This window comes from Gallus gallus, chromosome Z (genome assembly GCF_016699485.2).
Source record: "Gallus gallus isolate bGalGal1 chromosome Z, bGalGal1.mat.broiler.GRCg7b, whole genome shotgun sequence".
NCBI classification, from domain to species: domain Eukaryota; kingdom Metazoa; phylum Chordata; class Aves; order Galliformes; family Phasianidae; genus Gallus; species Gallus gallus.
In genome coordinates, this window is record NC_052572.1 from 57,814,923 (window position 1) to 57,840,274 (window position 25,352).

At 40.0% G+C, this 25,352-nt stretch overlaps 2 protein-coding genes across 30 annotated transcripts in view; one reads left to right on the forward strand and one right to left on the reverse strand.

Moving 5' to 3' along the window:
* The first annotated feature begins 2,336 nt into the window (after positions 1–2,336).
* ERAP1 (endoplasmic reticulum aminopeptidase 1) lies at positions 2,337–16,829 on the forward strand. The gene is made up of 19 exons (XM_001232417.7): positions 2,337–2,389; positions 2,521–3,026; positions 3,820–3,958; positions 5,128–5,262; positions 5,838–5,958; positions 6,325–6,479; positions 7,033–7,146; positions 7,978–8,109; positions 8,656–8,787; positions 8,930–9,013; positions 9,364–9,524; positions 10,022–10,101; positions 10,360–10,543; positions 11,925–12,081; positions 12,179–12,363; positions 13,082–13,243; positions 13,857–13,997; positions 14,108–14,189; positions 15,342–16,829. Exons 2-19 carry the CDS (start codon positions 2,548–2,550, stop codon positions 15,486–15,488), a joined length of 2,790 nt encoding a protein of 929 aa, XP_001232418.2. The 5' UTR covers positions 2,337–2,389; positions 2,521–2,547; the 3' UTR covers positions 15,489–16,829.
* A 962-nt stretch (positions 16,830–17,791) lies between these two features.
* The window catches only part of CAST (calpastatin), a 61,144-nt gene continuing 53,583 nt past the window's right edge, over positions 17,792–25,352 (reverse strand). For 17 of the 29 annotated variants that reach the window (NM_001398414.1, NM_001398415.1, NM_001398409.1 and 14 more), the window contains 8 exons: positions 25,060–25,158; positions 23,906–24,007; positions 23,352–23,444; positions 22,449–22,502; positions 21,928–22,017; positions 19,987–20,066; positions 19,531–19,597; positions 17,792–19,068 (listed from right to left, as the gene is read on the reverse strand). In NM_001398414.1, coding sequence (NP_001385343.1) covers positions 19,540–19,597; positions 19,987–20,066; positions 21,928–22,017; positions 22,449–22,502; positions 23,352–23,444; positions 23,906–24,007; positions 25,060–25,158 — 576 coding nt within the window. In that variant the 3' untranslated portion in view covers positions 17,792–19,068; positions 19,531–19,539. The remainder of the gene's footprint in view (positions 19,069–19,530; positions 19,598–19,986; positions 20,067–21,927; positions 22,018–22,448; positions 22,503–23,351; positions 23,445–23,905; positions 24,008–25,059; positions 25,159–25,352) is intronic. The other 12 variants (NM_001398417.1, NM_001398416.1, NM_001398412.1 and 9 more) reach the window with 2 other exon arrangements.

The following is a 25,352-nucleotide window of genomic DNA, read 5'->3' on the forward strand; positions in this document are numbered from 1 at the left end:
TGGTGGAAGCAATGTGACATGCAGGCTGCATCCGTGATGTGCTCCAGGCAGATGGAACTGTGCTGGTCTGCCCCCATCTCTGCCATCTCCGCCTTTCATCACAGCAGAGGCACTCATCCAAGGCTTCTTCAGCACTCAATGACATGTCCTGCCAAGAGTGCTGTGCAAAGTGCTTTAGTGGTTCTTGTGCTATGAGTAGTAAAGCCAAGAAAGCCTGAGAGAGCAGGGGGAGAAGGTAGATAAGGCCTCCCAAAGGGTATCCTTTTGAGCTGAGAAGTAGCAGAAGCCCTTGGGGTAGGTAGCCTTGAGGGTCCTCCTCCAGCCCTCCCCTAGGGAAAGGCAGGGCAAAGGCCCAAATGGCAAGATGAGCACATGTTGCTCCATGTTGGGGCATGGAAGGAGTGGAACAGGGCAGAGAGATGTGGGCCAGGATGGGATGAGGCTCTGTGACCTCTTGGGGGTGGGAGGCAGACGATGAGGGGGAAAGGAGGCCTCAGTGTCCTCCTCTCTCCTCCAGTGTTCAATTGTGGGCTGAGCTATGGTCTGCTGCTGGGAAGCCCCACAGAAAATGTTGGCATACCCAAGACTATTGAACCCCAAATTTAAGAGATAATTCTACTCTATTTCTAGTTGTTCTTATTCAATAATAATTAATTTTAAGTACATGTGATGATGGAATCTTTACATCCAGGTGTTACAAATATCTTGCGACTACACACTGAAAACATTTTTTGAAAGGTATAGGCCCAGCCACTGTGCCTCTTTGACATTTGCTGCTGAAAACTGGAAGTGCGACATTTGCATTTATATACGCAATTGTCACAGCTACCTTATATGTGACCATCAGGCTGAGCATGCGTGGGAGGAGCTCTGTGTCTGCAGTGGCAGATCACGTGAGTAGTTTTTCCCTTTATCACTGAAATTACCTTTTATTTATTTATTTATTTATTTATTTATTTTCTCTCTTCCTGTCTGGTTGTACGAAACAGATTTTATCTCAACACACAAGTTCTTTTTTGTTGCATTTTTTTTTCTTTTCCTGAGTCTCTCCCCTACCTCACTGTGCGATGAGTGAGCACAACACTGTGTGATGCTGAGCTGCCTGCCAGGTTATACCACAACACAATCATGCAGGAATCCCCCACACTCTACAGTCCCCTGCTCTGCTGCAAAATGCATTTGCATTGAACCCAAAGATATTTAACGGAGCACAGTGTAAGGTGTTGCACTTGGGTCAGAGCAATCCCAGATATGTGTGCAGCCTCACAGAAGAACTTCTTGAGAGCATCCCTGAGGAGAGGGACTTGGGTGTTCCGGTGGATAAAAAGCTGGACAAGAGCCAGCAGTGTGTGCTTGCAGCACAGAAGGCCAACTGTGTTCTGGGCTGCATCAGCAGGGAGGTGGCAGTAGGGAGAGGGAGGGGATTGTCTCATCTACTCTGCCCACACGCAGCACTATCTGCAGTACTGCGTCCAGGTCTAGGGCCCCAAGCACAAGGACATGGAGCTGATGGAGCAGGTCCAGAGGAGGTCACAAAAATGCTCAGAGGGCTGGAGCACCTCTCCTGTGAAGAAAGGCTGAGGGAGCTGGGCTTATTTAGCTTGGAGAAGGCTGCAGGTGTACCTTGTTGTAGCCTTTCAGATCTCAAGGGGAGCTAATAAAGAGGGGCCCACTTTTTACATGGTCTAATAGGGACTGAACAGGGCAGAATGGTTTTACAGTAAAATAAGGGAGATTTATGCTAGATGTGAGGTGGAAATTCATCACTCAGAGGGTGGTGAGGCGCTGGCACAGCTGCCCAGAGAAGCTGTGGTGCCCCATCCCTGGAGGTGCTCAAGGCCAGGTTGGATGGGGCCCTGGGCAGCCTCAGCTGGTGGGGGGCAGCCCTGTCCACAGCATGGGGTTGGGGCTGGGTGGGCTTCAAGGGCCCTTCCAGGCCAAACCATTGCCCTATGACTGCCTCGGAGGTGTTCAGAAGCCGCTTGGAAGTGGTGCTGGGCACCCTGCTCCGGGTGTCCCTGCTGGAGCGGAGCTTGGAACAGCTTGACCCAGCAGTCCTGCCAACCTCAGCCGTTCTGTGATTCTTGGATCAATTCTGCTCCGAGGCAGCAGCTGAAATACATGACAGCACTTGCTCAGCTTGCAGTAGTGCTCTTTGGCAGCAAACGCCTTGTTTTAATCACGAAGCTACTCAACGGCAAAGGAACGCATATCAGGTTCCAGCTGCCGGAGCCCTACCAACCGTGCCGCCGCCGGGGGACAGCACGGCAGAGCTGACAGGGCCCCGCCGCTCTCCTCCCTCCCCCCGCGACGCCATGGGCGCGGCGCGCGGCGCTGCCTTCGCTTTCGCTTTCGCTTCCCATCGCCGCGCGCGGCCTGCAGGCCGCAGGTACGGGGGGCTGCGTACGGGGAGGGGCCCCTGCCCGGGCCGGGGGTCGGCCCGCCCGCCTCGGAGCTGTCCGCGGAGGAGTGGGGCCGCGTCCGAACGGCGGCGATTTGGAGCTTGCTTTCCTTCTGCAGGTGGTCGCCGCCAGCAGCCGGTCCGCGATGGCAGCGCCGCGCTGGGAGGTGGTGGTGCTGGGGCTGGCGAGCGTGGCGTGGTGCGTCGGCGATGCCCAGAGCGGTGGAGGCAGCGCGCAGTTTCCCTGGGACAAGGTGAGGCTCCCCAAGCACGTTGTCCCGCTGCACTACCACCTCCTCATCCATCCCAACCTCACCACGCTCACCTTCACCGGCACCGTGGCCATCGACATCGCGGTCACGCAGCCAACGAACGCGGTCGTCCTACATAGCAAACGCCTGCGCGTCACCAAGGCTGCCATCGAGGCGGGGGCCGGGAGCACCTGCGCCGTGCGGGAGGTGAGGGTGCTGCAGCACCCGGCCCACGAGCAGCTGGCACTGCTGGCCGCCGAGCCGCTGTGCACCGGGCACAACTACACCATCAGCATCCAGTACGCAGCCAACCTCTCCGATTCCTTCCACGGCTTCTACAAAAGCACCTACAGAACCCAGGAAGGAGAACTCAGGTAATTGTTTGTTGTTGTTGTTGTTGTTTAAGGAATAAATATGATTTCTTTGATTTTATCTGGCTTTAGAATTTGTTGTCGCCTGCTTTAGGTCTTTTTGTGTGTTTGTTTGTTTGGAAAACATTCTTGAGACTCCTTTTGCAGTTGAGAAATAAAATCTCACCAAATGGTGCAATGGGATATTACAGAGACTATTTTTTTTTTTTTTTTTTTCAGATAGAAATGTGGTTCATAGAGTTATAGAACAGTAGAAAGGTTTGGGTTGGAAGGGACCTCAAAGCCCACCCAGCCCCAACCCGTGCCGTGGGCAGGGCTGCCCCCCACCAGCTCAGGCTGCCCAGGGCCCCATCCAACCTGGCCTTGGGTGCCTCCAGTGATGGGACACCACAGCTTCTCTGGGCAGCTGTGCCAGGGCCTCACCACCCTATGAGTAAAGAACTTCCTCTTAATCTCTAAGGTTTTGACTGTGGCTTTGGCAGGCCTTGATCCACCAACATAATTCCCCTTGGGTATGGTGAGAGGAAAAGACAGACAACTTGTTGGGCTCAGAGCAAGTTTTCTCTTATTCTACAACCCTTTCCAAGATGGTTTTTAAGAAACTTCATCTGCTCACCTCAGTTCCGCACTACAGTTTCAGAAACAGCAATTCTTGAGTTAATGTGCAAAATGTTGTGATCGTACCTATAGTTATTTCCTTAGTATGAAATTACCCAGCTTTTATACATCAAGGTGGTAAACCCTGTGCATGTGAAGATGTGTGGACTACAATTCCTTCTTTCTTTCTTTTACTTAGAGTGCTTGCATCAACTCATTTTGAGCCAACATCTGCAAGAATGGCCTTCCCCTGTTTTGATGAACCAGCCTTCAAAGCCATGTTTTCAGTTAAGATTAGGAGGGAACCATATCACCTTGCGTTGTCCAATATGCCTCTGGTAGGTCGATACATTTAATGCTGTGCAATTGCTTGGTATCCACTAGAACGAGAAAGTAGTATGAGAAGAGAATATCCAAGCATGGGAATGCTTGGCCTGAACATTACCTCCGTTCTTTTATGACAGTGTGCCATTGCTGGTAGTTTTGACACAAGATTAAAAAGGAATGCAGAAAATCATGCATCCAATGGATTCCTGCTTGTTAGCAGTGGTTTGAGAATGTTCAGCATGATGCGACCTCCATAACCTGTATTTTATTCACAAAATGCTTTCCCTCTTTGTCATAGATTTTGAAGGTTAATAATGAAACGTGTCTGAATACAACATGACATGATTCCTGCGTATTGCCTTAATTACTTGCTAAAATAGACCTCTTATGTAAAAAAAGAGATAGTTTGGCCTTCAGAAGTATGTCAATGAAAGTGCAGTACTGTGTAATGACTGCAAATATTGCTTGCAGTTACAAATATGTCTGCATAAATAGGGCTAAGTTACATTTTGCACATCTGATCTTACTTTCTGCATAAGATATTATTTCTAAGTTCTTCTGTATTACTGGTTCCTGGTTAGCGAGGATGGAAAATGAAGGAGTATTACCTCCCCATACAAACAGAGTACTTCTCTAAAAAGGAATTATTTTGAACATTGGCTTAAAAAGGCAATTCTCACATAGAGAAATTGACAGAATAGTGATTTTTTTTTCATTATTTGGTGAGTCTAAATTAGTTAGCTAAGTTTGTATGTAACCAAGAGGAAAAATGTGTAACTCCAACAGGTGACCCATCTTGTTATCAAGTAGATACCTGAGACAGCTGAATCACTGTCTGAAGGAGTTTATTTCTCTCGTGTATAAAAATTGATGTTTAGATTTAGACAGGTTAATTTGATTGATGTGCTGCCACACACTGAAGAAAACTGAAGCAGCAACCAATATTTTTATTTATCTAGTTTTAGCAATGTAGAAATAACTTGTGAGTTTCAGTTTTTATGAGTGAAACTACTTGCATGTATGTGTTTTCTTTGTGTGGGGAGGATAGCCATGGGAACTACTTCTTTCCAATATGTATTCAAAATGGTCTCAGTGAAACTGAAAAAACCCACAGCAGTTTATGGTCTGAGAATCCTCATGCATACTAGCAATGAATGATGTGCTGTGCTTGTTTTTGTAGGTGAAGTCTGTAAACATAGCTTCATGGCTTGTTGAAGACCATTTTGATACCACTGTCAAGATGAGTACTTACCTTGTGGCCTTTATCGTTTCGGATTTTAAGTCCATCAGCAAAGTAACCAGTCATGGAGTTAAGGTAGGTCTTTCTCATTTCCTAAGAGCTTTGTAAGAAGGTCTGTATGGAAACATACAGTTTATCCTTCATTTAAACTGTTGCGTTTAAACATCCTGAAGTTTTACATGAATGAAACGGCAGAATGAAATAGGGTTTGTAATTAGATGATTTGGATGATTAGTTTGCATTGTGATTCTTACTAGCGTCAGAACCTTTTAGTAATATGCATACTTTTTATATATGTGCACCATGTGTAACATTGTCTCATGTAAGAGAAAAAGGAATTAAATATTTTTTTTCTTAGAAAATCAAGAGAAAAATAGAACTGTGTAGCTTGAACAACTCCAGCATGGTAGGGGATGGAAATTGTAGAAGTCTTTGTAGTGGCACGATGGCTGCAGAAGTAAGTTAGAATTTGTGTTTCTGGCTTTTATCATGTCTTTTCTGGATTGCTAAAAACCAGTGTTGCATAAGAACAGTTAGATATATGCTCTAGAGAATCACTTTTTGTGGTCACTCAAAATAGCAGTGTTAAAGAACAAATGATGTAAGGTTTTGATGGTGGTATTAAAATCCTGCTTGCTTGTGTGCTGTAGATTTCCATATACACAGTACCAGAAAAGATCAACCAGGCTCATTATGCACTGGATGCAGCAGTAAAACTTCTAGACTTTTATGAGGACTACTTCAGCATTCCCTACCCCTTACCAAAACAAGGTATGCGTTAAATAATCTATTTGATCATCATTATATTCTTAAGCACAGAAAGAAAAATAGTATAGAATAGTAATTTATGTAAGACTGGGCTGACTTTGGTTCACAAGCTTCTAAGCTTTCTTACTTGCCTTGCTTAAGAGCAGTTCTAAAAGCTGCATTGAGAACTGAGGATCCTTGCATTCTGTATAGAACTTCTTTTGAAGCATGTTTTTGCTATTACATTTAAGGAACCTCTTAAAAGTATGTGTGATATGTGTGCCTGTGGGTGCTGTGGTGAAGTGGGATGAACAGGTAGCTGGGTTCCTGCTGGATAAAATAATCCTAGCAGTATTTTAATGTTTTGTTTTGTTTTGTATCGTTTTCTAGATTTAGCAGCTATTCCTGATTTTCAGTCTGGTGCTATGGAAAACTGGGGGTTGACCACATATCGGGAATCTGCGTTGCTGTACGATCCTGAGAAGTCCTCAGTTTCCTCTAGGCTTTGGATTACTATGGTAATAGCCCATGAGCTGGCTCACCAGGTGAGATTTAGGAGTAACAATGAAGGATCAGAATGAGCCCACAGAGTGGTCAAGGTTGATGGATTCTTTGTGGATGAGGGGATGCTAGAACCACAAACTGAAAATAGCTGCTCCAGTTTGAGGGTGTTCTCCTCTGAACAGTGAAGACTATTTCCAGTAAAGGAGTCTAGTCAAACTGCACAGACATGGAAGGCTGTAAATGTGTTTAGTTTGGTAGCTGCAGTACACTGGGGCCTTTGCGCCATTGTCAACCATTGCAATTAACTGTGGGGTCTGAATATAGATACATAAAGGTTTGGAAAATATTTATATGTGGCTTTCCTACCAAACCTGTTTTACTTACAAGATTTCAGGGAATGGAAGTGGAAACTAAAGCTTTAGAGTTTTACCATAAAAATAACAAGTGAAAGAGCCCAAAGCTAGCTATATTACTAAAAAGATGTTCCTTAAAAGTCAGTAAAATGCTATAAACTCAGTTTCATGCAGGTCAGCAGCAGCTTTTGTGACAAGCTGGGTACTTAATTTCAGGACTTTGGTGTTTTTTTTGTTTCAGTGGTTTGGCAACCTCGTTACCATGGAGTGGTGGAATGATCTATGGTTAAATGAAGGGTTTGCAAAGTTTATGGAGCTCCTGTCGGTAAATGTTACCCATCCAGAACTGACAGTTGTAAGTGGCATTTCCTGCATTTTTATTTTAGATCTGCCTTCTAAGTCCACTAATTTGTATGGGCAAAGACCGAGCAGTTTTGTGCTGTGAACCACTTCTTAATTTCTCTTTGAAGGAATCATCTGATCTTATCTCTGAAGGGTGGGAACGTTGATTGAATTGTGTGTAATTATTTTCAGAAACTGATGATGGAAGTTTACGATTGCAATGAAAGTACATTCTTTTTTTTCTTTTTTCTTTTTTTTAAGTTACTTAGATTCTCCAAAGTGTAAAGAAATGATTTTATCTTTCTCTTAATCACATACAGTCAGGTTTGAATCCTCGTAAAGACCCTGAGATCCTTCCACTAGCTTAACACAGGTCCAATATAAGTAATTATGCAATTTTGCATAGCTCCACCAAAGTGAGACGCACTGGGAAGATCTGTGCAGGATTTTGCCATAAAATTACGGTGGAATGATGATGAAGAAATTCACCATTGGATTTTTTTGTTTGTTTTGTTGTCCTTGTAGCTTTTTCTTCTTTGTTTTATGGTTATTGACCATTCTTTTTGTCATCAAACTGTTGGAATGTGCACGTGTTTTTGTGGAGTTATTTTCAGCTCTCTAACTGGACTGTCTAAGTTTGTTTAGAATGGTAGTAGAAATTTGCATCTCTTATGTTAATGTCAGTGTTTTTTTTTTCTACTGCTCTGCAATAAGAAGAAAGACGTATGTTGCTTTCTTTGTGTGATGCGAAGATGATGTGGCACAGACTGTAGTGTGAACTAACGGGAACTCAGTAGTCACTGAGCAAAATGTAGTAGCAATAATTATTTCTGCCTCCTATTAGGAAGATTATTTCTTGAGAAGATGTTTCGATGCCATGGAAGTGGATGCGTTAAATTCATCCCATCCTGTGTCTACTCCTGTGGAGGATCCGGCTCAGATTTTAGAAATGTTTGACGAAGTTTCATATGAGAAGGTAAAACAGTTAACTAACTGCTTCTATTTTCAGTTGTACTGATTGTACAATACAGCTGTACTGTACTGATCCCCATCCTTTGTACCAGGCACCCCTGAGACACAGTGTTAGCACACATTTTATGACTTGCCTAATTCCTTGTCCAAAGCACCTGAATGTAGTTCAAATGGTGGTTTTCCTTTTCTGTCTAAAAAGAGGAGGTGTTACTCCCTCTTCTTTGTTCTATACCAATTTGAATCATTAAACCGTTATTTCAAATGCTTACGTCAAGCAGCGTTTTTTACTGTAGCATTATATGGTGCCCATTCTATATAGTAATTAAAAAAATAATAACAGTTTACTCAAACCAATATATTTTTAAGAAAGGTGATCATGAAAACCAAATTACTACTTTAATATACATAAAGCCCAGTTGTTTTTTAATCAAGGACAAATAAAGCCGTACTGCTATTTAGGTGAGTAGCATGCTGAAAAATTTCCAAAACAAGCATTTTGCTGTCTAAGGAGTGGTTCTGTAAACACTTTGTCACTCTTTTTTTTTTTTAGGGATCATGTATATTAAATATGCTGAGGGACTTCCTGACTGCGGATGTGTTTAAGGCTGGACTTGTGCAGTACCTACAGAAATACAGCTATCAGAACACTAAGAATGAAGATTTGTGGGAAAGTTTGGCGAATGCAAGTATTTCTTTTCTTCTTTTTTTTTTTTTCCCAAATTTCATAGCTTTTCCCTGGTAATTTGTTTCTCTTATACATTAAAGAAAGCTGCAAACACTACTTAAAGCGATAGCATCAACGGATGACTGAAACTCTTTTACAGATTTGTCCCACAGTAGGTACTGAAAAAAGTGAACTACAGAGTGACGGCTTTTGCAGAAGAAACCAACAGTCATCTTCAAATGCAGTAAGCATCTAGTATTTTACTCATTAGTATTTGGAAGTTTGACATTTATCAGAGTCCTCTCATGTTACTATCCTGTGCTGTAGGATTGGTACCTGTACAGGCAGAAATCCTAATTCTGTGCCCAGGATTGACTGGAAAACTGCACTACTTGAAGAGATGGCAGTAGCTATATAAAAGTGTCCATAGGAAGAGATGTCATGATATCCCACATTCTGTCCTAAACTTTTCTATGCAGAGCTTACAAATATGCAGCAGCTTTTATGAAGTGCTTACATGCTCAGGTCTACTTCATTGTCAGTGTACTCCATCTGTTTTCTTACATGTCTTCTTTTTCCCTCACTAACTAACAGCACTGGACCAAAGAGACTCTAGATGTGAAGGCAATGATGGACACTTGGACACTGCAAAAAGGTTTTCCCCTGGTAACTGTCACAGTGAGAGGAAAGAATGTCCACCTGCAGCAGGAGCACTACAAGAAAGGAGAAGATTCTCTTTCACCCACAGAAAATGGGTAAAGAAAATGGGTAAATCTCAGGGCACAGAGTACAGTACTCAGCTGTGGCAAACAGCTACACAGTAAGAGCTTTTGCTGTTGTTTCTTAAGGAATGCTGCCTGAGCTAACTAGGTGAGCATCTTTGTGCAGCTCAAGACCAGCACCACTGCTGCAGTAGGTGCAGTTGGTCAGGCTCTGAGTGGTACTCCAGCTGCTGCAGATCTACAGGAGCTGGGCACCTTGGTGAGCTGAGTAAACCTGCGCTGCAGACGTGCTACAGGAACTAGGCTTGACAGTTCATACTGTTGCAGCTTCACTGTTAATAATCTCCCAAGCAAACTAAATTAAAACAAGCTAGATACACGTGGGTCTGTACTGAAATGAACAGATGTGAGTGCAGCTCATGGCTGTCATCTGGCAGGTAGGAGATATTACTCAGCTGTTAGGCTGAGCTAAGTTGAAGAAGGTTTGGCAAAGCTTTTTCATTAAACAAAGCACTTCTGTTTTGCAATAGGTACTTGTGGCACATTCCCCTAACCTACATTACCAGCAAATCTTACACTGTTGAAAGATTTTTGATGAGAACCAAAACAGGTAATTTCCTTGACTAATTTGATTAACTTATTCAAAGTTCAAAAGCTTTTTTAGCTCTGCAGTTTTTTTTTGTTTGTTTGTTTTCAGACAACAAGATAAACTTTTTTTTGTCATCTCAATAACATCACTGTAACAATCTCTTACTACATTCAACCATGTTGGAATTCTGTTCAAATCTCTGAAATGGAACAATCTGTGGGTCTAACCCTAGGCTGTGTTTGATTCATTAACAAAAAGGAGTTATATTTATGTTTGCAGATGTCATTATCCTTCCAGAAGAAGTTGAATGGATTAAATTCAACGTGGACATGAATGGTTATTACATTGTGCACTACGAAGATGACGGATGGGATCGTCTGATCAACCTTTTGAGAGAGAACCATACAGTGGTTAGCAGCAATGACAGAGCAAGTCTCATTAACAATATATTCCAGCTCGTGAGGTAAGATGTTCTGTCCAAGACAAAAAAGAGACAAACTGCATTTATATGAATGCCACTAAAGAGGTAGTATTGATAATGCATGTAGTACTCCTTACATCTTTTAAATAGCTTGAGAGCATGTTCCCTACTTGCTCATAGCTATGTGAGCCCAGGATTTGCAGTAGTTCTATCTAAGCATATTTAATACAGACCAAAGAACATAGTAATTCTCATTCTCCAAACAGTCCCTCATGTGTTCGCAACAGCATGTAGCTTACTGTTTGAGTCTTGCTTTTGAGAAGGCAGATTTGCAACTGAGTTCTCTGTGAAATACATTATTTGCTGTGTTAACTTTTAATTGTAACTTCAGAGCTCAGTTTTCACAGGGAAGCAGAACATACATGTGTACCATCCCTAACGTGTATCATCTCTAACAATAAACCCTGTTTATTGCAGTAGTGAGGTCTGTCAGACAAAATTAGGTGACTTACAACTCCATGCAACAGCCCTCAAGCTCTTTGCAAGCTGAGGGTTTTTTTAAGACACTGTAACTCTTTCTACTATGATGTCACACAAAGTCTCCTTAGGGTTGCCTTTAGCTTGAGTGTTCTCTTGAGCACTGAAGACATTGAGGGTACAAACATGGCACATGTTTGGTGAGGTGAAAAAAATGTATTCAGTCACAGAGCTGGCAGAGACTGCAGTAGTAAAAGGTATTTTGTCCATTGCTATCATTGTGCTAAGGTCTGCAATCAAAATGGAACATATCTATGTTTTTATAAAACCTCTGTTTTCTTTGAATGTTTTGCTCATAGTCCTGCCAATCTCTGCTATAATTTTAGCTTCTGAGGAAGGCCGGTGTGAACATTCAAAATCTGAACTAAAGTGTTCTTTAAGGACACAAGCTGCTGTCAGCACATCTTCACGCAACCTATTAAATCTCTCAGTCCAGTTTTTGCAAGTGAGCTAGTGCTGGGAGTGCATTTATATGGAAATCCTGATGTTCACTCGGACCGTCAAACCTTTGTACCTCCTGCACCACAGGTAGCTGTCCTTTCTCTCTCAAGTCTAAGAAAGGAAAGCATGGAAATTAAATTACAATTTCCCTGGTCCAGCTGATGAGCAAGAAGGCAATTAAGTAGGGCACAGATCTCTTATTCTCTAATTCAAATGGAGTTTTTTAGACCAGAAGAGAATCAGAAGTTAAATTCTCAGCATGAAGTTTCACAGAGGAGAAAATAAACAGATTTTAAAGGGGGGCAAAAACATGTCATTTTCAGTGCAGATGTGGTAGTGCAAGTATGGCAGTGTAATGTGATGAACTAGGAGAGTGATTCTGCTTTTAAGTTTGTCTTGTAAGCTTAACTGTAAATTGTTTTGTCCTCTCCCTTCTTCTCCTTAGAATAAAAAAACTGTCGATTTCTAAAGCTTTTGATTTAACTTCGTACATGAAACGGGAAACACAGATCATGCCCATACTCCAAGGTATGAATGAGCTGGTTCCTATATACAAGCTCATGGAGCGGAGAGATATGGATGACACAGAAAAACAGTTAAAGGTAATATTTTAAGTGTCTGCAACTTTGTAACTCTGCTTGTGCCCTGCATTTATACAAAATGCACTTTGTATAAATATTTATTATTGCCTTATTTTAGGACTATATAGTCAGTCTATTTAAGGACCTAATTGACAAGCAGCTTTGGAGTGATGAAGGCTCGGTGTCCGAGAGAATGCTTCGGCAGTCCCTGCTGATGTTTGCATGTGTGCGCAGGTACCAGCCCTGCGTGGACAAAGCAGAAGAGTATTTTTCAAAATGGCAGAAATCCAATGGAACCTTAAGGTCTGTTTTGTAAATAGGACTGCCTTTTCTAAGGCTGTCTTTTCTGTTATTCTGTTTAATTATAGCAGCGTTAATTTATGAGTTAAACTGCAATCTTTTCTGCAGTCTGAAGCTGAGTCTATTTAGTTTCATTTTTCAAGTTTTAGCTTCCACTTCTTTGACATTCTGTTGAATATTTTATACCCAAACCATCACAGATGCCATGTAGTACTCCACAACTTTTTTTTGTTAGAAATGTTCTGCAAAGTGAAAAGTATGTGTGAATGTACTCCCTCTTTTACGTATATAAGAATAGGTAGCTCCTGTTCATGAACTTGGCCTAATTTATATTTCTCATCATGACATATGAACTCTCCAAAACACTCTCCAAAACATCTCTGAGAGATTGTTCTGGGCAGGCCAAAGATGCCCACATTGGTATCTGACTAAATACAAGACAGCTATGGAAAGATTATTCAAAATAAGGAAGAAAAAACAAAATAAAAGGAATGAGTCCAGTGTTTCAAGAGATCATTTCAAGGGCAGGAACAGTGCCATGATACAGCCTGTGATATACTTAACTGTTTCTCAGCAACAGGCATTGCTTTCTAATACCCATGAAAGACCAGTATTTTTTAACAAACTGTCTGTTACGCCAGCTGAAGCATGAAATGGTTGTATTTCTACATACGTTCCTAGATGTGACACGGAGAGTAACTTGATGTTCAATTTGCTGTAGGCTGCCAGCAGATGTGAAGACAGCAGTGTATACCGTTGGAGCACAAACATCTGAAGGATGGGATTTCCTCCTTAGTAAATACCAGCACCACTCCTTCAGTGTAGACAAAGATAAAATTGCATCAGCTCTCAGCCTCACCAGGAATAAGGAGAAACTTCAGTGGTGAGTAGTGTGTTACACAAGAAAAGTGTGTTTGAGGGAAGATAAACCAGTTCTAAAACAGGAACTAGAGTTGCTCCATCTTGTTTCACAGCTGTTAATTTCAGGATTTCTGGAATGCTTTATGTAGTTAATACAGTAAGAGGCTGCAGCACTTCCTTTCAGTGTTATAATGCCAGTAATCAATCTGCAATAGCAAATTGGGCCAAAATGTAAAGCTATTCTGATACCTTGCCTTTGCTTGACAGACACTTCTTTGTTTACCTTTGTAGTTACTTTGATTGTAGCTACATATACTGTATGTTTCTTACAAAAATGTGAATTTTCCTGCTTTTGAGAGCTGAGCACTACTGAAGTTTTCAGGCATTCAAAGACAAAAGCTTGATGCTTTTTTAATCACTGTACAGGTCTACTAAGTAACTGTACTTGTGAAAGTAACATTAACGGAGAAAGTGGATATACACCATAAAAAGTTTGCAGTCACCCCAAAGAAATGATGTGTCAGGACCTTTAGAAATGTGAACTTTTTACAATAGTAGAAAACACTGAGGGAGTAATCATCTGTCATTATTATCTACTGGTCTAAACAACTTCAATTTCTCTTACTTATTCTTAGGCTAATGGATGAAGGTCTGCGTGGTGACATCATAAAAACTCAGGATTTTCCATACATTATTGTGTCTGTTGCCAGAAATCCATCTGGCTATCATCTCGCTTGGACCTTCTTAAAGGAGAACTGGGAGAAACTCATCGAAAAGTAAGGAACAGAAGTTGTTTCACTACTGTCTGTTCCCAATCATACATTAAAACACTATTTCCTACAAAATAATAGCACACTTTCTGAGTATAGGTTATTCTTTTTGCTAGATTTGAACTCGGTTCATCATCCATAGCAGGCATTGTCACTGGAGTGACAAATCAGTACTCAACAAGGCCACAGCTTGCGCAGGTAAGCCATTCACTGGAACAAAAGTTTGGATTACATTTTAACATCTTAAAAGCATGACTAGTTAGGAATTGTCAAAGTAATATCCAGCATTTTCCTTGGAAAGGATTACAGCAATGGAGCTGGATTGCTCAAGGCAAAGCATTAAGCTGGTAGCAAGGAGAAAGATGGGTTTTGTTTAGGCAGAGGACGTGGATGCAGAGTATAAATGTGTACGCTCATGAGCTTATGGCTTCCCTCTGAAAAGAACCAAGGAAAGAAAAAAAGGAGGCTTTTCACTGAGCAAAGTGGTGGGCAAATATGTCATACATGATAACCATTTTGTCCACTTATTCTACCATCTCTGTCAGTGTCAAAAATAAAACTAAAAATAAAAAATCAGACAAGACTGGTCAGTGTGCAGATTCGTAGTCCTACAAGGACCTCAAAATCGAACCCCTGGCACTTTCTTTTCAGAAGCTGTCTCTGCTGTCACCAGTTTAAGATTTCCTGATTTAAAGCAAAATACAGGCAGCAAAAATAAAACCAAAATAAATCCAAAATGAAAGAACACAAGGAGCAGTACACTCTTTTGTACTGAATTCTCAGCCCTCTTCTTAGATCCAAATGAACTCTGTGAATGTGCCTGCAGTGTGTTGGCCACTACCACAGACTGCAGGGATGTTTCTGTGCAATGCCCAGAGGTGCGCCTCCATCTCCCTCGAGGATCTGCAGGGCTTAGATCTTTTTTTTGTTTGTTTATGCTAGAAATCTGGAAGGAGGCATGGAGCTTTCCATGTAGAAAAATCTTTTTTGAATATTTTACTATTAACACTTAATATTCTTTGTGGTGAAGTCTGTGCTGACAAGCAGCTGTCCTTGGTGCAGATGCCACAGGTTCAGTGACCAAAGGGTTTGTTGAATGAGCAAAGAACAGATAGATTCCTCCCACACAACATTACATTTCTTGCAACTGGATTTTTTTTAATAATTATTTTTAAATGTAATCTTCATCAGCTTATGGGATAGAGCAATTATGAAACCTTCCAAGATAACTTTTCCTGTCAGGTGCTCATCAGGTCAAATACCACAGATTTCTTGCTGTGGAAGTAGGAGATGCTGCTGCCTCTTCATTCGTCTGCTACTCTTTCAATTTTTTTTTTTTTTAACCAACAGGTAAAAGAATTCTTCAGTTCTTTGGAGGAAAAAAGTGCACAGCTTCGTTGCATCCAGCAAGCCATTGAAACTATCGAGGACAACATACAATGGATGGATAGATATTTTGAGGAAATCAAAACATGGCTGCAAAAGAACCACTCATAAATTAGGATAGCTTGTTTGTATTTGTCAGAAAAAATTGAAAGGCACTGAAAATTCAGGGCTGGAGGGAAAGCTCAGCCTGAGGCATTGGTTCTTCTGGAGGGAGCTCTCAGCCTACTGCTGCTGACTGAAAAAATTTTTGTATTTTTAAGTCACCTTAAGGAAAGGAGCATGCATATTGTGTGTGTGTGTGTGAATCTGTGTGAATTTGAATTTAAGGTGATTAAACAGTTTGTTTTGGCTGGAAATTTGTTTTTAGTGATCCCTTCTACAACTAACTGAAGTGCAACTACTGCTATAAATAATCACTGATGTTTAAAAGGACAGATACTCATTTGTAATGACCTTTATTTATTAGGTCTGAGATGATGATAAGGATTGTAAGGTAATTACTCAGATAGTTGATGAATATTAAGAAGGAGACATACTTAAGAAACATGAGGTGAAATCTTGGAGGTGTTTTTATTTTTATAATACATAGTAGTGAATGACCTCTGCTTACCTACAAAAACTCTTAAATTCAAATACTAATAGTAAAAAAAAAGAAAACCAACTAATTGCCATAGGTGCCTAAAATCACTTGATTTCTTGCTCCTGACTAGCATGCCTGTAATTCCACAGCTTTTTATTTTCTCTGCTGTTCTGACCTGTCTGTGCTTCAATGCTGGCTGACACAGCCGGAAACCTCTTAACAAAGACTGAGACATACAGATAAATGCACAAGCTGGAACTAATCATAAGCTTTCAGCTGTGCTTTGTTCACTTCTCACTCTACTAGGAATAAAACCTGCTCCAAAAGTGGAAACCTACAATTAGAGTTCAGAAAGTCTTCAGAAAGGCCAAAAGCTCAGTCTCAATCCTGTATAAAATACTGTTTCCTTCCGCTTGCTCTATCCATTCATATATAAGGAATCTTGTACCTCATCACTCAGTGAGGGAAACAATTCAGAACAGGATGTGCACCATGTGTACCAAAGTTAGGGAATTTTTTCAGCTCAATACTTGAAATGGATTTAGCAGTTTTACTTTCTGATGAACAACTGAGGTTCAATTCTTAGCTTCTAATGACAGTGGAACTTCACTAGGCTAAGCTACTGTAGTACTGCATGGTGTACTGCTGCTGATGTAGTAGACAGGTACAGAGCTCCACCAAAATGTAGCTTACTTGGGGTGGGATGCCTGGGTGACTTGCAGCCATTTATAACAACTGTGAAGAGCTGAGACCCAGTATTTCAGGTATTGCTGACAGCTGTTTCCTTTAAAAAGTTTTCAGAGCAAACTGAAAAGTTGATTATAGTAATAGTAATAATAATAATAAAAAAACACACAATTCTGGTTAAAGTACTTCATTTCTATTTGTGTGGGGTTTTTTTTTTGGGGGGGGGGAGGGATTGTGTTATTTATTTATTTATTTACTTACTTATTTTTCTCTTTTAAGAAGGAAGGAATTTTGCTGTTTTCTGCCTTATCTGCTTTATTTTCAGCTCCAAGAACCTTCTTTAATTTCTCAACTCTGGGGAAAGTTGTTAAATAGCACTGCTTGCCCTTCCTGTAACACCCACCCTTCATGTTTAATTAACTTGGGGGCAGGAAAAAAAAAAAAAAGATACCTCAGGGAAGCACCAATTTGATCAATTTGCAAACATATCCCCAGATAGATACATTGCAGCTCACTCAATGGGAGAAAAGGGAGAATCACCAACAAATATGTTGGTGATTTTTTTTCACAGAGTTGCATGAGGTGACACACTAATAAACATTTTAGACACCCAGATGTGTGTGTCATGAATAAGGCTTGCTCACTGTGCTAGAGGCACTCGGTACTGAAATTCTTATGTCAAGAGCCAGTCATGAGTTGCAACAGTTACAGACATACAGAGCAGAGTTCACAAACTTGGTTGAAATAAGGGTTTCTTCAGTCTCTTGAGAATGACCATTCATCATTTGTGTATGGTATGTCCCAGATCCTAACTGGACTTCTTCAGCAAAACAATCACTACATTTTGTTTCTGAAAACTCTTGTGTGCACTCACTGAGCTGTTCTGGGCCTGAGGCCCAGTTTGACCCTACGTAGCTGCCATACAGCATGGGAAACCAAGAGCAAGGAGGAAGGACCTGTAGCTGGCTCACAATCAGATTATGGAGGGCTTCATGAAGCACCTCTGACAAGCATTTTGGTTTTTTTTAAACACGTATTCGTTTCTAGCAGGCCAGTGTATTTTTTTTTATTATTATTTCTTGCTTTTACCTCCCAACAAGTATTCACCTAACAACTGTAGTAAACAAAAAAGTTAGAAACATCACAGTGCATTCTTAAAAACTTTATTAGTGTGACACAGGATCTCAGTACAGACTGCAAAGTACAGTCAAAATTCTGATTATCCTCCAGCTTTCACCTTAAGGCCCCTCTGTCTGCCACACTTCATACTAGAATCAGGTAATGGAATCATTGCAAACATTGACCCTAGTATGACCTTCTTCTGTAAGCTAACAGCAAAGCAGTACATGTGTAAGGATGTGCAAAAAGATGTTTTGCAAGTAATGAAGACAGAGGTAAACAAATGGAAGAACTTGGTATGCCTAGGTCCCAAAAGCTCTACCCGCAGCAGACCTACTAGAGGGTGCCTGCTCTTGCCTATTATCTTGAAGACTTGGTGAAAATGACATTGTTCCTTGCTGCACTAAATTCTGTTCTACTGCATTCTCTCCTGGAGTGTGAGGAACAGAAGCAAGGAGCAGAAACAGCAAAAAAAGAACAAACAAACAAACAAACAAAAGCCAATCTGTCAACCTTAATTTCAATTTGATCTCTGCTAAGGCTTATGCACCTTCTTTTTTTATCTCTTGTGTGATTATAATGGTGTTGGTGGTACACAGTGACTATTATTTTTTCAGTCCAGGAGACTCCTGAAATTATGAAAGAGCACAGATGCAATTGCCATTAAAAAAAAAAAAAAAAAAAGTCCATATTATCTGGAGTGGTTTTGCTACGGTTTTAGCTGCAGTTAAGGCAAATATCTGTTTTATTATTCCTGGTGAAGCAGTTGATCACCAGTTTCTCATTCCTTACGCATCCACAGCTCATCTGTGGTTTCTTACCAAGAAAAAATCAGGAAAGACTGTGTACAGCCAGGCTGAGACGCGCTGGTGATAACTGAAAGCTCATTATATTCCAGAATACTTATTACACTCACTGCAATGTTAAAACTGCTAGCACAAGCAAATTCTTCTGAGATTTACAGGCACTATGTGGAGATTATGTGCAAAAGTTTGCATTTTCTTTTTGGCATTGCTATTAATTTCTGAAATATACTTCTTACAAATATAAAGCATCCTTTTCCTCTGAGAACTCAAGAAAATTACAAAAAAAAATTAAAGCATATCAGTACAATAAAATGAAAGGTCAGGAAAAAAAAAAAAAAACACTAATCTACTGGGAAAAAAAGAAAATATGAAAAAAGTCCAGGAAATACCACAGTACAAAAAACACCTAGAATAACTACATGCTTTTTGCACCAGCTTTTGCAGCAATAATTATCCCCAATAAAAAGAATTTTCACTTTTCACATCACGTGCCAACATCCTGAGGGGGAAAAAAAATAAATTAAAGATAAGAACATTAACATGGAAAAACAACAGTTTTAAAATATCTAGTGACAGAAAGAAACCCAGGAAGATCAAACATCAAAAGAAAGGAGGTATTTTTTCAAAAGCAATGCTGCAGTAAGTGTATCAGCTTGCTGCAGGTACAGTGCAATTACACATCTTTATCTTCCATAAATCAGTATGGCATGCTTTGTAATGCTTAAAATTACAAGGGTTTAAAGAAATTTAGCCACAGGCATAATTTTGTACTAGCTGTAGGACAAATCAAAAGAACAGTAAGACCTTTTCTGAGTAGAATCCCCTGCTGAAGTACAGTTATTCCACATGTTTTTCTGTCTCTAATCACAGTTTGCTTTCTATTAAAACTGAAATAACTTAGCTTTAACAACACTAGCATGAATTGCCTTTATGGTAGCTCAGAGAAAAGAAAATATCTCACCTGGAAAGGTTAACGTTTAGCTTGTTTTCTGCTTCTCAGATTTGCTGCTGGAGGACTGTCCCCTTGCCTAAAGAGCAAAAAATGCAAGAGAGAGTATGAAACTGAACTAAGCTAAATCCAAACTTAGACAGATACTCATCAGAAATCACAGTGATCCAGTCACTACTCAGAACCTTAAAAACCCCACATCTTCTGGATTTAAAGACTTTCCACTTTCACACTGAAAATTGTAAGACACTTCTGTTGCTATGCAAAAGGAATGTGCAGCAATTTCACAGTAAACAAAAATCCTTTCACTTAAAATGTAAAGAACATTTCCAGAGCAGATGTTAGCACATTGCCGCAAAATTCCCCCCAAAGTAGGAGCATGTAATACAAATCCAAACTGCAGCTGCTCATCTGTCCCAATTACAGTGTGTATTAACCCCGATGGTCCATACTGTAAAATATTTCTACCTTTTTATGATCCTTGGGTTTTCTTTCATCCTTTGGGGTTGCTTTAGTGGTGACGGTTTCCTTTCCACTTTTCTCCTACACTCCAAAGAAAAAACATAATTACAGTTACAAACACATTACAGAACTGATGCCCCCTACTCAAACAGCTGCCCTTACCCATTATTTTAAATACACAGACGCAGGCTGCACGCATACAATCACTGTCCTTAATCCAAAGCAAGCTGGAAGTTGGGATCCCTGCTTAATACTGGGGAAAATAAGGTGCAGGAAAGTACAGAGTCATAAAAAGGCTGGTGTATTTGGGCAGATTCTATATTTAGTGCAGAGCACTTAAGATTTAGCTCAAAAGCTCATCATCAAATAAAACATCTCTTAAAATCACAGTATCACAGAGAAGACTTTAAAGATCACCAAGTCCAACCATCAATCTGGCCTACCAAGTGCCATCACTAAATCATGTCCCTTAGTGCCACATCCACGTGTCTCTGAAGTACATCCAGGGATGGAGACTCCACCACTGCCATGGGCAGCCCATTCCAATGCTTGACCACCCTCTCTGTAAAAAAATTCTTTCTCCAAGCCAATCAAAATCTACCATGGCACAACATGACTCTGTTCCCTTGCATTCTATTACTTGTCATTTGAGAAAAGAGACCAACACCCTTCTCAGTACGACCTCTTTGCAGGCAACTGGGAAGAGTGATGAGGTCTCCCCTCAGTCTCCTCCAGACTAACAACCCCTTTTTTCCTCAGCATCTCCCCATAGTTTTCTACTCCCTTCATCACGCCAGTGACAAAAGGAACAGTGGATTCAAAGCCATACAGAACATCACACCCTGTCTAAGCTCAAGATACCAAATGCCAGGTTAAGGATGAGTGAGAGCAAGCAGAAAACAAGTCTCAGAGTGCAAACATGGACCAAACCCCATTACGCTTTTAATACTCTTCTCCAGCACAACCATCCTTTCTCACAAATTTCACTATACCAACACTATTACTTCTCTTCATACAAACACACAGAACTTCTCTGGGAAATGTCTGGCATGTGTTTGTCAGCTGTGTTATAGATAATTCTAAACAAATACTACTTTTCTCATTATAAAAACTTCGGTGCATTCCTTCTTGATCTTTCTTGTTGGCACTGCTATTTTCTCTAACATACCTAAAAACCTTTTCTAGTTCTAGCATTTCTTTGAAAACACTCTTGAAGTAGATGATTGTTTATGATTCTGTGACTGTCAGCCTACAACTTCCAGTACTTGAAGGGAGTGTACAAACAGGAGGGGGTACGGCTGTTCATGCAGGTGGACAGTGATAGGACAAGGCAAAATGTTTGTAAACTAAGACAAGGGAGATTTAGGTTAGATATTAGGAGGAAGTTTTTCACACAGAGGTTGGTGACACACAGGAACAGGTTGCCCAAGGAGGCTGTGGATGCCCCATCCCTGGAGGCATTCAAGGCCAGGCTGGATGCGGCTTTGGGCAGCCTGGTCTAGTGCTTGGCGACACTGCACATAGCAGGGAGGGTTGAAACTAGGTGATCATTGTGGTCCTTTTCAACCCAGGCCATTCTATGATTCTACGATTCTATGAACTACTGCAAGGTTGTGCGCGCATCACAAACCAAAGATTTATCTGCCCCCTTATGCTTTTTCTGAACAAAACCCATTATCACAATTCTCTGCTTAAATCATCTCCAAGCCTACCTTACCATTCTAAAAGACCCCAAACACCAGAAACATGCTTTTTTCCAAACACAAAGTACAGGGGAGGACACATCAAACTTCCCTTATAGTATTAAGAATCATTACATTTTGAAAGCACATTCTAAAGAAGATACGTCTGAATCTAAACTGAGCTATGGCAAAGAAAACAACTTTCACAGAGCAGTAAAAAACTGTTGGTTTTTTTTTTTTATGTTATTAGCAGAAAATGTCCTACCTTTGAGTGCTGTGGTGTGGCAGGAGCCTTTGGACTAGTATCAAAGTCGCCTGACAGGGCATCAATAGCAGCAGACTCATCTGTAGGCTTCTGCAATGTTAATTACTAAGTTAATATGTGCTAACTCCTGAAGCCAAAATTATTGTTTTAGGCATTAACAATCTTTAAATATACACACCTTGTATATGTCTTATATTACCTCTTGTATATACCTTGTATTACCTTATATATTACCTCTACAGAACAGATACATTTATTTGAGTTTTTCAAGCTACACAATACCTTTGAATACCAGACCCCAGCATTACTAGCACAGTTGTAATAGTAATAATGAATAGTTATTCTTAAGAGAAGTTTTGCTGTTCCTATTACCTATTGCATTCAGTAGCACTTATGATATTTTGCAGTAAAGCTAACTCTAAGCCTCCAATTGACATAGATTTAAAAAAAAAAAAAAGAATTAAAAAAAAAGTCAGATTACACAGCAAACAATCACAGATCAAAAATGTAAGAAATTTTACCTTTTGTTCTTTGTTTTTCGAAGCATCCTTTGGTGTTGGCTTGACAGGTTTACCCTTTGAAGGAATAAAGATTACATCAAGTCAAGCTGGTCGGATTCTTTTTATGATTCAACACATGCTTACATATTACACAGGGAGTTTTCAGATTATTGTGAAAGTTGAACCATTCTGACCTGACCTCTTTATCACTTGTGATATATATTCAAAATCAGTTCAGAATGTATTTTAATTCTCTATTTTTTTGACTGTGTTTGTAATTTCATCTGTCTTTGCAGTCTACTGGTAAAGCAGTTTCTTGGTCTAGAACAGATCAAATCACTGTCAGAGCAGCCACTCATCACTGTGAATGGCAGTTCCACAGGGCCTCAGGTATACCACAAAGGTTAAACTTGTATATATATATATATATACTTAGTTCTCAGACTAGAAGCTACCTAGAAAGAATAAGCATTATAACATATGGTTTGTAAATAGCTCCTGTGTACAGGAGACAATAAACAACATCTTTAAGGGCGATACAGTATTTGTTTTCCTGGTTTTCTGGAGCAACTAAGAAAATGCACCAGTATAACTGGAAGCTGTGCTGCTAAATATTCATGATGATTGCTATTGGCTTGTTAAAACTGATTTATTTTTTCAGACTGCCTTTAAAACACAACTTAGTTAGATTGTTGTTTTTTTTTTTTTTTAAATCAAATGCATGAAAGGATGCAGACAGCTTCTCTTAAGTATATAAGATTTACATATTGAATGTTAATACATTAATGCAGCACACACACTTACTTCCTTGTCCAGCTTCACTGCTCTCCCTGTAATTCCACAGAGGAAAAGCTGGCATACGTGCACAAATTTCTAGTGTTGCATTAAAACAACTGAATAAAACTCAACACAGTTTCTCCTTACCTCATCAGATGACTCCAGGAGTTTTCGATAGTCAGGTGGAATAGTATCATCTCTTTCTCCAAGTTTGTCTCTGTGTTCAGACTTAGCTTTTTCCTGAAAGCATTTATTTTTTTAATAATTTCAGTACTTATATTTTTTCCTGATCCTATTAAATTTTAAAACTGGATACTTATTTACTACACAGGAGGTTGTTCTCTCTTGTGCATCATGAAACAGTTTGACAAATACAAAATTGGTCAAACTAGTTTGACAAATGTTATAAAAGTCAATGAGGTTTGACGAAAAGGCCATAACATTCAGAGGCCAGAGAAGAAACAAGAAAAATAAGTAGAACAATGACAACAAAAAGCAGCAAAGTCAAATTATTGCAAATTCCTGTAATATTTTAACAATTATCTCCAAATAGCTAAAATGTATTAAGTAACTCAACATCTTTGACAAAATTCAAAAAGAATTCATCTGATTGGACTGCCTGCTTAGAAATAAAATAATAATAAAAAATTAAAATCCCCACTTTCCTGAGATAGCAAAAGTTTCAGAATGTCTTTTATTACCTTTACTTTATCCACAACTGGTTTGTTCTCATCAGGGTCAGGTTCTCTCTGTCCCAGGGAATCAGACAAGAGATCCAAGGCATCATCCATCTCTTTTCCTCCCTAATAAAATATAAACATATGTGAGAAACCAAATCCGCTATAAAAATATTGTGTTTTATTAAGCTAATGTAAGTGCTAATTCATGTAGTGTCCACTTCAGAGAAGAATGTACAGATAGTTCTTCGTTTCTGATTGCAATGTAGTCATAACAGCTGGGGAAAAAAACATCTGCATATTAAAGGCATACAGAAAATAATTTCAAGTAGGGATTACAGAATTCATTTTAATTTTTTTTATGTTGTTGCTGTTACACAACTGAACTAATGAGGATAATACTATGAAAAGACTGAGGTTTTTGTTGTTGTCGTTGTTGCTGTCGTTAGGAGTCACTGACTTTGCAAATATTACCACTGCAGAATGCTCGTTTTACACTCCCCTTTCAAATTAGGTTGGAAACACTAGAGGGAGCTCACACTGCACAAATCGAAATGGGAAAAGGGCCCTGCGCACAACATTCAATGCAAGAAAAATCCTGGTGTTAGAACGAGGTCATGGAGCTACCTGGGCTTTCACTGACATTGAATTTCTTCATGTTTAGGCTTACAAGATGACTATGCTACTATGACGATGACTATGTTATTATTATTTGTGATGCTGACGTTATCTAACCAGAAAAAGAATGGTGTGGTTCTGTTAAAAGACAAAAGCCTAAAAATAAAGCTATTTGCACATAGCTAACTATCTTCATCTACCCACAGAACTGAAATGTCAAATCCCATTGATGTCCTCTGTAGTTCTGGAGGAATCAGCATGAGACTGTGCTCCTCATTTTCAAAGAGCAGGAAGGGAGTTTTCAAGAACAAATTGAAACATGACAATATTCAGACAAAACAGAACAGTCTTCAAAGGCAGTCAGACACAAAATGACCAGAACACCCCAAACTCTATTTTCCAGAGGAAAAAAAATATCTTTTATCTCAATAACTATTATTAACAATTAATGATTTAACTTTACAATGGCCTACACTGGTAAAACTGGCCTTATAACACTCCAAACTCTACTCTCATCAATCTCTTGTCGAAAAGAAGGACCTAAAGAAAATGCTGCTTACCGACGTAGAAGCTAGGGGAGCTGCTGAGTGCACTGAGGAAATTGTAGAAGCAGAGATAACATCTGAAGAATCTGCAGTTTTTTTACCCCCTTTGGTTTTCTGAAACAAGACACAGCCTCATTACTAATAGAGACGAGAAAAATATTTATCAAATTCCACACATTTGAACTGCAAGTGCCCATGTTGTTCTTTAAGGACTTCCTTTTTCTTTGAAGCTTGACTTATTTTAGATTGAAATGTCTTCCTGAGTGCAGAGTGAAGGTGTTTTGCGTCTTAGCTTGTTCATGTTCAAT